This window comes from Schistocerca piceifrons, chromosome 8 (genome assembly GCF_021461385.2).
Source record: "Schistocerca piceifrons isolate TAMUIC-IGC-003096 chromosome 8, iqSchPice1.1, whole genome shotgun sequence".
Lineage (NCBI taxonomy): Eukaryota > Metazoa > Arthropoda > Insecta > Orthoptera > Acrididae > Schistocerca > Schistocerca piceifrons.
Window position 1 is genome coordinate 501304331 of NC_060145.1, and position 13372 is coordinate 501317702.

At 45.1% G+C, this 13372-nt stretch overlaps 1 protein-coding gene across 2 annotated transcripts in view; it reads right to left on the reverse strand.

The window, feature by feature from the left end:
* LOC124711530 (F-box/LRR-repeat protein 3-like) overlaps positions 1–13372 on the reverse strand; it is a 327166-nt gene that overhangs the window by 34850 nt on the left and 278944 nt on the right. For both annotated transcript variants that reach the window (XM_047241656.1, XM_047241657.1), the window contains one exon: positions 3717–3885. In XM_047241656.1, coding sequence (XP_047097612.1) covers positions 3717–3723 — 7 coding nt within the window. In that variant the 5' untranslated portion in view covers positions 3724–3885. The remainder of the gene's footprint in view (positions 1–3716; positions 3886–13372) is intronic.

Sequence of the window (13372 nt, forward strand, 5' to 3'; positions counted from 1 at the left end):
CAATTATTCTAATCTTATCTTCACAATCCCTTTGTGTGTGATATGTAGGGGACCGTAGTATATTCCTGGAGTCATCTTTTATAGCTGGCTCTTGAAAAGTTATTTACAGACTTTCTTCAGAGAGTTTATATCTATCTTCAGAAGTCTGCCAGTCCAGATCCTTCAGCATCTCTGTGACAGTCTCCCACAGATCACACAAACCTGTGACCATTCATGCAGTCCTTCTCTGTAAATGTTCAAAATCCCCTGTTAGTCTTATTTGGTATGGGTCCCACACACTTGAGCAATATTCTATAACCAGCCACGTGAGTGATTTATAAGCAATCTTCTTTGTAGACTGATTGCACTTCCCCAGGATTCTACCAATAAATCAAAGTCTACCATCTGGTTTACACCAACTTAACTTAGTGTCACCAATAGTCTCACATTCTCAACCCGTGTGACCAGGGCCAGTTTAAGGCCCCTGAAACACAAGCGATCGCTCAGGGTGCTTTGCTGAGAGCGGCATCAGAGGTGCCACAGTGTATATAATTCGCATGCAGGGTGAGAAATTATTAGTAGCTACAACTGAAACAGGTGAAAGTGTTCCAGTGGATGCGGAGAAGCCAATGATCCATCTGTGAGATAATTGGGAATGTGTGATTAATTGCTGCTACAGGCTTCTGTAATGAAATATGCCCCTAGTTAGTGCAAAGGTATTTGAAATGCAAAGTTTTCAATGTCTTCATTTAACTGGACGGAAATTTCACCCAAGGTCGACCTCGAGAATACTGCTTCAGGAAATTACAGGTAACAAATTACTACACATTCGTACCTGTTACAGGAAGTGCTCCACGTGTCTTCATCACATTTGGAGGCAAAACTGCAATCATCTATGTAGTGAGTTTCCCCCACATCATCTCACAAATCTCGACAAGACTGTACAATTTGGTGTTCCAGTTCCTCTATCATGTCAGTGGAAGCTCAGTACACTTCACTTTCGAGACAACCACAGACAGAAAAATCCAAAGGATTGAGGTTAGCTCATCTTGGAGGCCAAGACACAGTACGTGCTCACATCCATTTCACATCCATCATATCAGATGCCCTGTTGTGGCAGTATGTAACTCCACATTCCCAGCTATCTTGTAGATGGCTCTGTGGACCCATGTTTACTGGAACAGTCTTCCTTCTATCCATGAATATGTTCACAGTGTCAATGTTTGCTATGAAATGTATTCCACACTATAATAACAATTTTTTTCGCTAGAAGCTTTTAAAGATCTCAGGAATTATTTTAAAAGGAAAAAATGGTTTCTTCTTTTATTGTTTAGCACTGGGAAAAGATTATTTCTGTTGCAGAGAAATGTCTGAGTAATTATTTTCAAAGCAAAACAACCCACTTCCACAAGCACTAAATTCGAATTAATTTTTAAGGATCTTATCAAGCGCACAATGAAAGGAAACTTATGTCTGAGGGAAGGTACCAAATGACAAGTTTCTCATGGTGAAGAACATTCTCAACCTGGCCCTGTATCTGACACCATATATATGTTTGGGATATAGTCCACAGCACTTGCACACAATTTGGTAATCACCACTCCTCCCCTACTGATTAAGAATTCTTGCAATGGTAGGATTTGAACAAACCATTTTCAGATTGAATAAAAAAACCACAGCTAGGCAACCAATTACACAACAGCAGAAAAAGCTGCTAGGTTTCTTTGTTTTAAGTTCTTCATTTTCATCCATACCATGAATTTGTCACATTTGCTTATAATTTCTTAATATTTTAATGAGTGCTATGCCCACTCTCTGAGACAAACCTCGTCACATGGGCAATTGGGAGTAGCTGAACTGACAGAAACTGAATGACACAGACTGGAGCTGACTGTTTTCTGATGACTGCAAACTGCAACTAGCAAACTACAAAGAGTTTACTATTTCTACATCTATGAAAGCACAACTGATTATGGGGATTAACAACAGTATAAATAATATTGTGATAGTTTTTTAAATAATCTCATTTACCGATATGTTACACACATTAATAAACACAGTCAGCAGTAATTAGAACAAAATGAGTAGAATCAATGTTAATCTGATTTCTATAGACTCAATTACTTTCTTCAGCCACCCTCTTGAGAGTCTAAGAAACATGAACAGTATGATGATAATTATCAAAGAAAGAATTATAGACTACATGTTGCAACAATGAAACCAACTACACTCCTGGAAATTGAAATAAGAACACCGTGAATTCATTGTCCCAGGAAGGGGAAACTTTATTGACACATTCCTGGGGTCAGATACATCACATGATCACACTGACAGAACCACAGGCACATAGACACAGGCAACAGAGCATGCACAATGTCGGCACTAGTACAGTGTATATCCACCTTTCGCAGCAATGCAGGCTGCTATTCTCCCATGGAGACGATCGTAGAGATGCTGGATGTAGTCCTGTGGAACGGCTTGCCATGCCATTTCCACCTGGCGCCTCAGTTGGACCAGCGTTCGTGCTGGACGTGCAGACCGCGTGAGACGACGCTTCATCCAGTCCCAAACATGCTCAATGGGGGACAGATCCGGAGATCTTGCTGGCCAGGGTAGTTGACTTACACCTTCTAGAGCACGTTGGGTGGCACGGGATACATGCGGACGTGCATTGTCCTGTTGGAACAGCAAGTTCCCTTGCCGGTCTAGGAATGGTAGAACGATGGGTTCGATGACGGTTTGGATGTACCGTGCACTATTCAGTGTCCCCTCGACGATCACCAGTGGTGTACGGCCAGTGTAGGAGATCGCTCCCCACACCATGATGCCGGGTGTTGGCCCTGTGTGCCTCGGTCGTATGCAGTCCTGATTGTGGCGCTCACCTGCACGGCGCCAAACACGCATACGACCATCATTGGCACCAAGGCAGAAGCGACTCTCATTGCTGAAGACGACACGCCTCCATTCGTCCCTCCATTCACGCCTGTCGCGACACCACTGGAGGCGGGCTGCACGATGTTGGGGCGTGAGCGGAAGACGGCCTAACGGTGTGCGGGACCGTAGCCCAGCTTCATGGAGACGGTTGCGAATGGTCCTCGCCGATACCCCAGGAGCAACAGTGTCCCTAATTTTCTGGGAAGTGGCGGTGCGGTCCCCTACGGCACTGTGTAGGATCCTACGGTCTTGGCGTGCATCCGTGCGTCGCTGCGGTCCGGTCCCAGGTCGACGGGCACGTGCACCTTCCGCCGACCACTGGCGACAACATCGATGTACTGTGGAGACCTCACGCCCCACGTGTTGAGCAATTCGGCGGCACGTCCACCTGGCCTCCCGCATGCCCACTATACGCCCTCGCTCAAAGTCCTTCAACTGCACATACGGTTCACGTCCACGCTGTCGCGGCATGCTACCAGTGTTAAAGACTGCGATGGAGCTCCGTATGCCACGGCAAACTGGCTGACACTGACGGCGGCGGTGCACAAATGCTGCGCAGCTAGCGCCATTCGACGGCCAACACCGCGGTTCCTGGTGTGTCCGCTGTGCCGTGCGTGTGATCATTGCTTGTACAGCCCTCTCGCAGTGTCCGGAGCAAGTATGGTGGGTCTGACACACCGGTGTCAATGTGTTCTTTTTTCCATTTCCAGGAGTGTATTTACCCATTTGGTAATTTATCGAAAAGTTTGTCACAGTGTGACACTACAGACTAAGCAAGAGAGAAAGATCCTTTGTATACATACCTCTCATGTTTGCTTCCTACTACTTGTAGTAATCACTTTATCTGTTTACAACAATAAATGAGACTCTTGAGTATTGAAGAAGACCCATAATTCCAAAATGCTGGTTCCAACAGCTGCAAGATGCCAGTGCGAGCTTCAGCACTTAGTGTATGTTGAAGCAGCACATTTCCTACAACAATACCACAATACTAGAAGCAAAAATAATTGCGAATTGACTACACAGTCATATCTAAGGTCTAGATGGAGATTTATATTCCAGTGTAAAAGTCTATAGAAGGTTGCATGTAGACATCAGGTAGGAAACTGATATCCTGATATTCTAAGTCAAAGTGAAACTGTGTTATTAGAAAGTCCTTCTATAATTTATGAGAATATTGGGGTCGGGTACATGAATTTCACATCATGGTGATTTGCATTAAATAGGCTTTGAATTTGCCAGTGCATATATAGCTGACAGTGTCTGTATACAGCTACATAATTGCTTTGCTTTAAATATTAGATAAAACCAACACCCGACACCCGAGTAGGGCAATAGGATGAGTAGCATTTTTTCCTCCATTTTTCACACACACACACACACACACACACACACACACACACACACACACACACACAGTAATCTACAATTAACTATGTCTGCCAGTTCAGTTTGATTATTTAAAAAGTAGCCAACACTGCTGTGAGCCTTAATGATCAAAATTATAACCAGATAGAAGTAAAGAATATAAGCTGAATTTAGCTGTTGGGGATGAATCCATCCAACTGGAAAATAACATCAATTACTGGTAAAAGAATGGGTTCACAGAATTACACACGGATACTTCTCACGTCTAGTTATTACAGGATCCTAAAGAAAATTTTGAGCTCGAAAAGTAATTATTATTTTTCTTGTGAAAAACAGACCTGTCTCAAAACTAGTGAGCTTCACATGATATCTTAAAAACAGTAGATCCAGATAAAGATGTAGATTGCATACTCCTAGATCTCAAACTTTGACACAGCCACATTTTTTTACTGGAAACCAAGATATGATCTTACAGTGCACATTGTCACTTAATGACAAGGTTTGCCTGCACAAGATGTCACCTGAAGATCTGGCATACACCATGACATCATTTGGACATTCGACCACTGGTGTGTGTAACACAGGACACTGAATGTCTGCTTCATTGTGGTCGGCCGTGGTCAACTACAGCAGTTGATGATTGCTGCCTACTAATTACTATGGCTCTTAAGTATCCCAAGACCTCAAGGAGAATGCAACAGAACTGCACATTGCCTTTTCATTTATAATGTACATTTTTTATTGTGCCAACGTCAATATCATCAGAACAATATTTTGAAAAATTAGAAAGTATAAGAATAGTTGGTGTCTTCATATCCTTACTTAATCAATAACTTACAAATTATAGAATTTTAAGTTAAACCAGTCACTTTTTGGGGACAGTAAACAATTGGCTAAGAAAGTTAACTTGGTTGTTGCTTCTCAGGTTTCAATTTTGACACACATTTTCCTGTACAACCTGAAATCTCCAATATGCTTTGCCAAGGACAGGGGCATCGACATATGGACAGCACGCTGCCTTCTCAGCTGTGACTAAGTGATCAGCGTCATGCTCGTTGAAACTTGGTACAATAGTATACTGTTGTTCTTTTAGCTGAGAAGACAGTGTTTCCAGATACCTGCTTCATTTCATGCAGCTCCAAACCTGTGAAAGAGTTCACAAACTTTAGGGACTGACGAGTGGTGGCAAAGCCACACGTTTTCTGTTTAAGAGTTCTGTAGCACGTCTTAGTCAGGGCAACATTCCAACATCACCTGTACTGATGTCGGTCGAGACACTGCGGGCAGAATACCGTCTTGTGTTATCGAGTTGGAAGATAATACCTCAGTGACCTCGAACAAAGGGCAGAGCCAAGAGGCTTAAGGAATCGGAAATGTAGCGACTGATGTCCAAATTATCAGGTATGCGAACCGGAGGTGACACTGTTACGTACTTAGTAGTGGCACCCCAAGTCATCGCGTCACAAGCTGGGCCCGTAGAATGCCGCCCCCCCCCCCCCCCCCCCCCCCAGTGATCTGACAAAATTCCTTCTGAAACTTTCTGGCAGATTAAAACTGTGTGCCCGACCGAGACTCGAACTCGGGACCTTTGCCTTTCGCTCTACCATCTGAGCTACCGAAGCATGACTCACGCCCGGTACTCACAGCTTTACTTCTGCCAGTACCTCGTCTCCTACCTTCCAAACTTTACAGAAGCTCTCCTGCGAACCTTGCAGAACTAGCACTCCTCTCATTCTGGAAAATTCCTTCTCATCAGAGTCTCAGCACACGAATGTACTGTATACTGTAGCCATCCTGCAGAACGTGGACTCGTCTAAAAATAAAACGTAGCAGTTATGTCCAGTGTCGCCGTTGGCAGCTGCAATGTCGGTGCCTCTCTCCGCGCTGCTCAAGGTGATTCGCAACAACGGTCGCCGTTCTGACAGCCTGTGGTGCTCGAGACTTCGTCCCACTGTCTTGCTACACACAAATGTATTTCCTGACTCGAGGTAACTATCGTGGCTGAGGAAGATGTGTGTGTTCTCTCAGGCATTATTCGTGTAGGTTCACTGAGCTCCTGCTCCACGTCGAATATGGCCCTCCTGACTCGGCATCTGTACAGCAATAGTCGGACTTCAGACCAAAACAATGCAGCGATAAACCGGTGTCCCATCAGCCTACGATCCTGCCGCTATCGAATCCTGCGACGCATGCTGGAAAACCTTCCTCCTTCTTCGACAGAATGACACAAAAAATGGGAACTTTCGAAAAACCTAAAAAAACAGAACAAGTCCAATAAAAATGTTTACTAGCAGGAACTGAACCATTACAGCTCGCGTATTATGTTTGAAATTTACGTCCTGCGGGTGGCATCGTTCTGTATATATACATTCTTCCAACCTGCTTTCGAGGTTCCGCATTTACTGCAAAATTTCCGCTGCGACATTACGAATTTGGTCTTGAATTATTTGTTTCAGCTGGTCCAGGGTTCTCGGTTCAGTCGTGTGGACCCGACACACAAAGTAGCTCCCCGAGGAAAAAAACAAAAAATCACAAACGGACAAATGCGATGATTGTGGCGGGCACGGAATGTCGTCAACGAGATGATACGGTTAACAGACGCGTCTTGCACAGTTACCACTGACTGCCTTGCAGTGTGCGATGGCGCACCTACCTGCCGAAACGTGGTTTCGTGAAGTTGTCGAATATTATTCGTTGAAAGTCTAACAAAAGATTGCAACATCTCAGCATACTGATATGAAGTTACGAGCATTATGATCCGCTCTTCACTCACGGAAAAGTAAGTAAGATCTGCTGACCCCTTGTGACCAAACTGCACACCCTAATGTCACCTGGCCGGCGTGTAGAGGGCGTTCATGAACTTCATTACGGTTGCTGACTTACGCTTATTCAGGTAAGCCGTGATGAATGAAAATTGACCTGATATGCTTTCTACAGCTTGTCCAGAAAACCACTGTCCTCGTTTAAGTTTTGTCGTAATCTGCTGACAGGATTCTAATCGCTACTGTTATAATCTTCCTCGTTCAATTGTTGCACGATCTGCAGCTTGCCCGGATGAAACGTCAAATCAGAACGGAGAATCCGGCGAGCACACTCTAGTGACACACTGGCAGCAGTTGCTTCTTTACAAACTGAACGCTGTGGGCTCCGCAGGACTGAAACGCGCACAGCTTTGACATTCTGTGAGCCACGGGCACTTCTCGGTCATCCCGTCGGTTTCTTTTTAGAGCGGATCCAGTCTGTACAAACATTTTAGTCCAAGTCATTACCGCGCGTTTCGGGGGAACTTTAATATTATACCCCACTTTGAAAGAACGTAGAAACTTCCTCTTTCCATTTTCCAAACTGTCGTTACTGTAAAACATTTATACTGCAAAAGCACGGTGTTGTGATTACTAAGTGAAAGCTGACGATCGCTTGCCAACAAACGGGGGAGCAGAATGCGGTTGACGTACGGCTGTGCTGCAAGGTACCGCAGACGACAACCGGACAAGTCCTGCGGTGGAATGAAATGGCACCCCACACTACGAGTTCTGGTTGTCGGTCCGTGCTCGGGTTGGCATCCACCGGCGCCCGGATTCTCGTTGACCGGAGTGCAGTTGCCTCGAGTTGTGAGTCCTGCTTCGAACTGAGCCCCTGTTACGCGTGTGGAGGCGCCCCAGACAGCAGTGCGGTCGACACACAGCACGACCAGCGCCTTGCTCACTTTCTCAATTTCTGTAGGTCTTTCTCTCGAATAAATTACCCCGTTTTTTTCTGAAATTATGAACATCTACATCCATACTCCGCAAGCCACCTGACGGTGTGTCGCGGAGGGTACCTTGAGTGCCTCTATCGATTCTCCCTTCTATTCCAGTCTCGTATTGTTCGTGGAAAGAAGGATTGTCTGTATGCTTCTGTGTGGGCTCTAATCTCTCTGATTTTATCCTCATGGTCTCTTCGCGAGATATACGTAGGAGGGAGCAATATACTGCTTGACTCCTCGGTGAAGGTATGTTCTCGAAACTTCAAGAAAAGCTCGTACCGAGCTACTGAGCGTCTCTCCTGCAGAGTCTTCCACTGGAGTTTATCTATCATCTCCGTAACGCTTTCGCGATTACTAAATGATCCTGTAACGAAGCGCGCTGCTCTCCGTTGGATCTTCTCTTTTATCAACCCTATCTGGTACGGATCCCACACTGCTGAGCAGTATTCAAGCAGTGGGCGAACAAGCGTACTGTAACCTACTTCCTTCGTTTTCGGATTGCATTTCCTTAGGTTTCTTCCAATGAATCTCAGTCTGGCGTCTGCTTTACCGACGATCAACTTTATATGATCATTCCATTTTAAATCACTCCTAATGCGTACTCCCAAATAATTTATGGAATTAACTGCTTCCAGTTGCTGACCTGCTATATTGTAGCTAAATGGTAAGGGCTCTTTCTTTCTATGTGTTCGCAGCAGATTACAAATGTCTACATTGAGATTCAATTGCCATTCCCTGCACCATGCGTCAATTCGCTGCAGATCCTCCTGCATTTCAGTACGATTTTCCATTGTTACAACCTCTCGATATACCACAGCATGATCCGCAAAAAGCCTCAGTGAACTTCCGATGTCATTCACAAGGTCATATATGTATATTGTGAATAGCAACGATCCTAGGACACTCCCCTGCGGCACACCTGAAATCACTCTTACTTCGGAAGACTTCTCTCCATTGAGAATGACATGGTGTGTTCTGTTATCTAGGAACTCTTCAATCCAATCACACAATTGGTCTGATAGTCCATGTGCTCTTACATTGTTCATTAAATGACTGTGGGGACCTGTATCGAACGCCTTGCGGAAGTCAGAAACACGGCATCTTCCTGGGAACCCGTGTCTACGGCCCTCCGAGTCTCGTGGACGAATAGCGCGAGCTTGGCTTCACACGATCGTCCTTTTCGAAACCCATGCTGATTCCTACAGGTTAGATTTCTAGTCTCCAGAAAAGTCATTATACTCGAACACAATACGTGCTCCAAAATTCTACAACTGATCGACGTTAGAGGTATAGGTCTATAGTTCTGCACATCTGTTCGACGTCCCTTCTTGAAGATGGGGATGACCTGTGTCCTTTTCCAATCCTTTGGAACGCTACGCTCTTCTAGAGACCTACGGTACACCGCTGCAAAAAGGGGGGCTAGTTCCTTCGCGTACTCCGTGTAAAATCGAACTGGTATCCCATCAGGTCCAGCGGCCTTTCCTCTTTTGAGCGATTTTAATTGTTTCTCTATCCCTCTGTCGCCTATTTCGATATCTACCATTTTGTCATCTGTGCGACAATCAAGAGAAGGCTACAGCACAGTGGCATTGCAGGGAGACTATTCTGGAAGGGGTCCGTCTGTTAAGGCGTGCGATATGTCCGACTTCCTGGCTATGGACAACAATGCCTGCCCACACAGGACCGCTCAGATGTCAGACGCGCTCGGAAGTGTAGATACTGAACGTACGGAATGGCGTGCGTACACCCCGGCCCTAAGCCCTACAGAGCAGCTGTGAGCAACCTCGTCCCTGCCATCCACTAGAGAGCATTCAAGCTTTCGCTATAGGCGATGGGGATTTTAAAATAATTTTCAGTAGGAATTCATAAACTTTTGACATTAATTATTTGCTATGTAATTATTATTAAGCTTTAATTCACTGTAACTCTGCTTTATAAATTTTATAAAGTAAAATTACTTCCGTACTAAATAAATCACTAATAGTGTGGAACCAGTGGGCGGTTAGAAAATTTTACTACTAATAGAGGTACGGAAGTGGGCGGTATGTAAGGAAGTTTGACTACTTCTTGCTATAGAGCATGCCTGCGATGCTCTTGACAGGTGTGTTTCTCAACAAGCACCCCTTCCACGAACCGTACAAGAACTGGAAACTGCCTCGAGATAGGACTGGGACAATATGTCGAAGAATTTGTCAACAATTTGGTAGCCAGTTTGAATAACAGATGCAAAATGTGCATTCCTTACTGAGGGCGCTGTATCGACCTTTATGTTGGGACTCTGACCTGTGTCAAACGTGAACATTATTTATGTCTGTTATTCCGCTTTCCCACGTGGTGAAATCTGTAGCATTTCGTTGTAAACATACCACTCCACCTCTGTTAACTGTGTGCTTCGTTTCATGTCGTCCATCATTGCCTGCGTGTCCAACAATGTCTCTCTTCCGCAGCAATTGTCAAACAGTGTACATCACGGCCGGACTAACAATAAATTTTCTCCAAAACAAAATATTTCTATAGAAAATAAACATGATATTATCACAGATGAAAAAGCTATAGCGATGTGTCAAAAGTATATGTATATGCTCAAATCAGGGTGCAGTAAACAAGAAATAAGACAGAGCACAACACATGCTAAACAAGGAATCACTGAACTGATTTCCATTCCTTGATCGGATAAAATTAAGTAAAAACAAAAAAGGTCATATGACTCAATAATACAAGGCATTTGTTGATTTGAAGTAGAATCCTGAGAAATTACAAAGCAACACAATAGATCTGAAGCCGTGCAAATGGGTGTTTTGGGGAGAAGATATCGAATTTCAAGGCTCGAGAAGATATAACTCCCACCTACAGCGTTTACAATGGTATCTTACGGTATTCAGGGATGAATGACCGACAAAAAAGTCATTATCTTGGCTACTTCCATATAAGAGAAAATGAAGACCGTGAACAGAATGGAAAAATCAGGTGGAGGAGGATATGCAACAAAGGAATTTATACAACGATCGGGAATCCTGCATACGACGTTGCGAGAAACAGTGCGAAGAGCTGTAAGCAACCCGCGAAATAACAGAGGCACACAGACAACTATTTTTCTCTCGTTCAGTTTATTAACGGAACAGGACAGAAAATCGCTGATGCCCGAGTGAAGCGCCTGCCCCCGGCCACCGTACGGAGACTTGCGCAGTACACTGGGTGAACCCGAATTCCAACGACAACATTTACGTGGTTATTCTGCGATGTGTTCCGAGTACTAGTGTACATGGGACCCATGGTTTCCGATGGCTCGCTGAAGAGCAACAATGTAATTATTCTTTTTTCTGTAAAAATACCTTTACAGCGGTGAATGCCTTAATACGCAACCGCCTAAGCGTACAACAGGAAACATAGAGCAAAGCAACAACCAGAGACACTGATGTCGTCGTCGCCGTTGCGGGAACAGCTCGCCATACCACTCAGTGGACCCGTACAAGAGGTGGCCACCCGTACCTACTGCTGTGTAGCTGTTGTAACGTACAACGGACAGTGTCGGAAAAAAGGCTGAGGCGGAACCGACCACTGCTGGATGCAAGCCAGAGGGCGTGGGTCTGCCGTCTACAGCAAGGGTCGTGAGTGGGCGTAGCCAGTTTGTTTCCAGACGAGACGGTCAACGCAAAAGATACGGCGGTAAACAGGGTACAGAAATTAAACGACATGCAACTACTGTATGATCAAACGCCTTATACCGTGCCTCTTTCACTCAAATACTCCGAAAATATCTCTGACAACTCCAAAATTTTGTCGAGGCAATTCGGGTCCGCCCCGAAGTTGAAGATCTTAATACAATTATTCGTGTGGCGACAGACCTGATTGTAGCTTAACAGGTTATGTTACAAACCGAACTGTTGAAAGCTTTTCGTGTAATATCGTACTATTCTATGTCTATATCTATACCACACAAGTATCGTCCGGTGTGTGGCGGAGGGAACTTTGTGTATCACTCTCACTTCTCAACCCCCACCCCCACCCCCTACCCCCACTTTCCTGTTCCGACTAGTCTGCGGGAGAAACGGTTTCTAGTAACCTTTGGCGTGAGTTTGAATTTCTCTAATTTTACGTTCGTGGTCTTCTCGTGAAATGTAGAAAGCAAGAAGCAATACGTTGATCGTCCCTTCCAGGAACATACGCTCTCGGAATGCAGAAGTTTCTCTTGTAGCCTCTTCGACTGGTGTTGGCTGTCTCCGTGACTCTTTCGCACTTACCAAACGAACCTGTAACGAAATGCACTGCTCTTCTTTCGGTTTTCTCCATTTTTTCAGTCAGTCCTTTAAGGATCCCAGATTGACGAGAAAAACACTGACGGAAAAATATTCGAATACCGAAAAATAATTAATGTACTGTAATGAAATTTCGAGCTACATTTTTCTACCAAACATACACTATTTGATCAAAAGTATCTGGACACTTGGCTGAAATTGACTTACAACTTCGTGGCGCACTCCATCGGTAATGCTGAAATTCAGTATGATATTGGCCCACCCTTAGCTTCCACTCTCGCAGGCATACGTTCAATAAGGTGCTGGACCGTTTGTTTGGCAGTCCATTCTTCACGGAGTGCTGCACTGAGGGGAGGTATCGATATCGATCGGTGAGGCCTGGCACTAAGTCGTCGTTCCAAAAAATCCCAAAGGTGCTCTGCAGGATTCAGGTCAGGACTCTGTGCAGGCCAGTCCATTACAGTGACGTTATTGTCGTGTAACCACTCTGCCAGGCCGTGCGTTATGACCAGATCCTCGATCGTGTTGAAAGATGCAATCGCCATCCCCGAATTGCTCTTCAACAGTGGGAGGCAAGAAGGTGCTTAAAATATCGGGTTAGGCCTGTGCTGTGATAGTGCCACGAAAACAAACAGGAGTGCAAGCCCCCTCCATGAAAAGCACGACAACACCGTAACACCACCGCCTCCGAATTTTACTGTTGGCACTACAGACCCTGGCAGATGACGTTCACCGGGCATTTGCCATACCCACACCCTGCCATCGGATCGCCACATTGTGTACCGTGATTCGTCACTGCACACAACGTTTTTCCACTGTTCAATCGTCCAATGTTTCCGCTCCTTATGCCAAGTAAGGCGTCGTTTGGCATTTACCCGCTTGATGTGTGACTTATGAGCAGCAGCTCGACCATGAAATCCAAGTTTTCTCACCCCCCCGGCTAACTCTCAGAGTACTTCGAGTGGATCCTGACGCAGTTTGTAACTCCTGTGTGATGTTCTGGATAGATGTCCGCCTATTACACATTACGACCCTCTTCAACTGTCTGCGGTCTCTGTCAGTCAACAGACGAGGTCGTCCTGTACGCTTT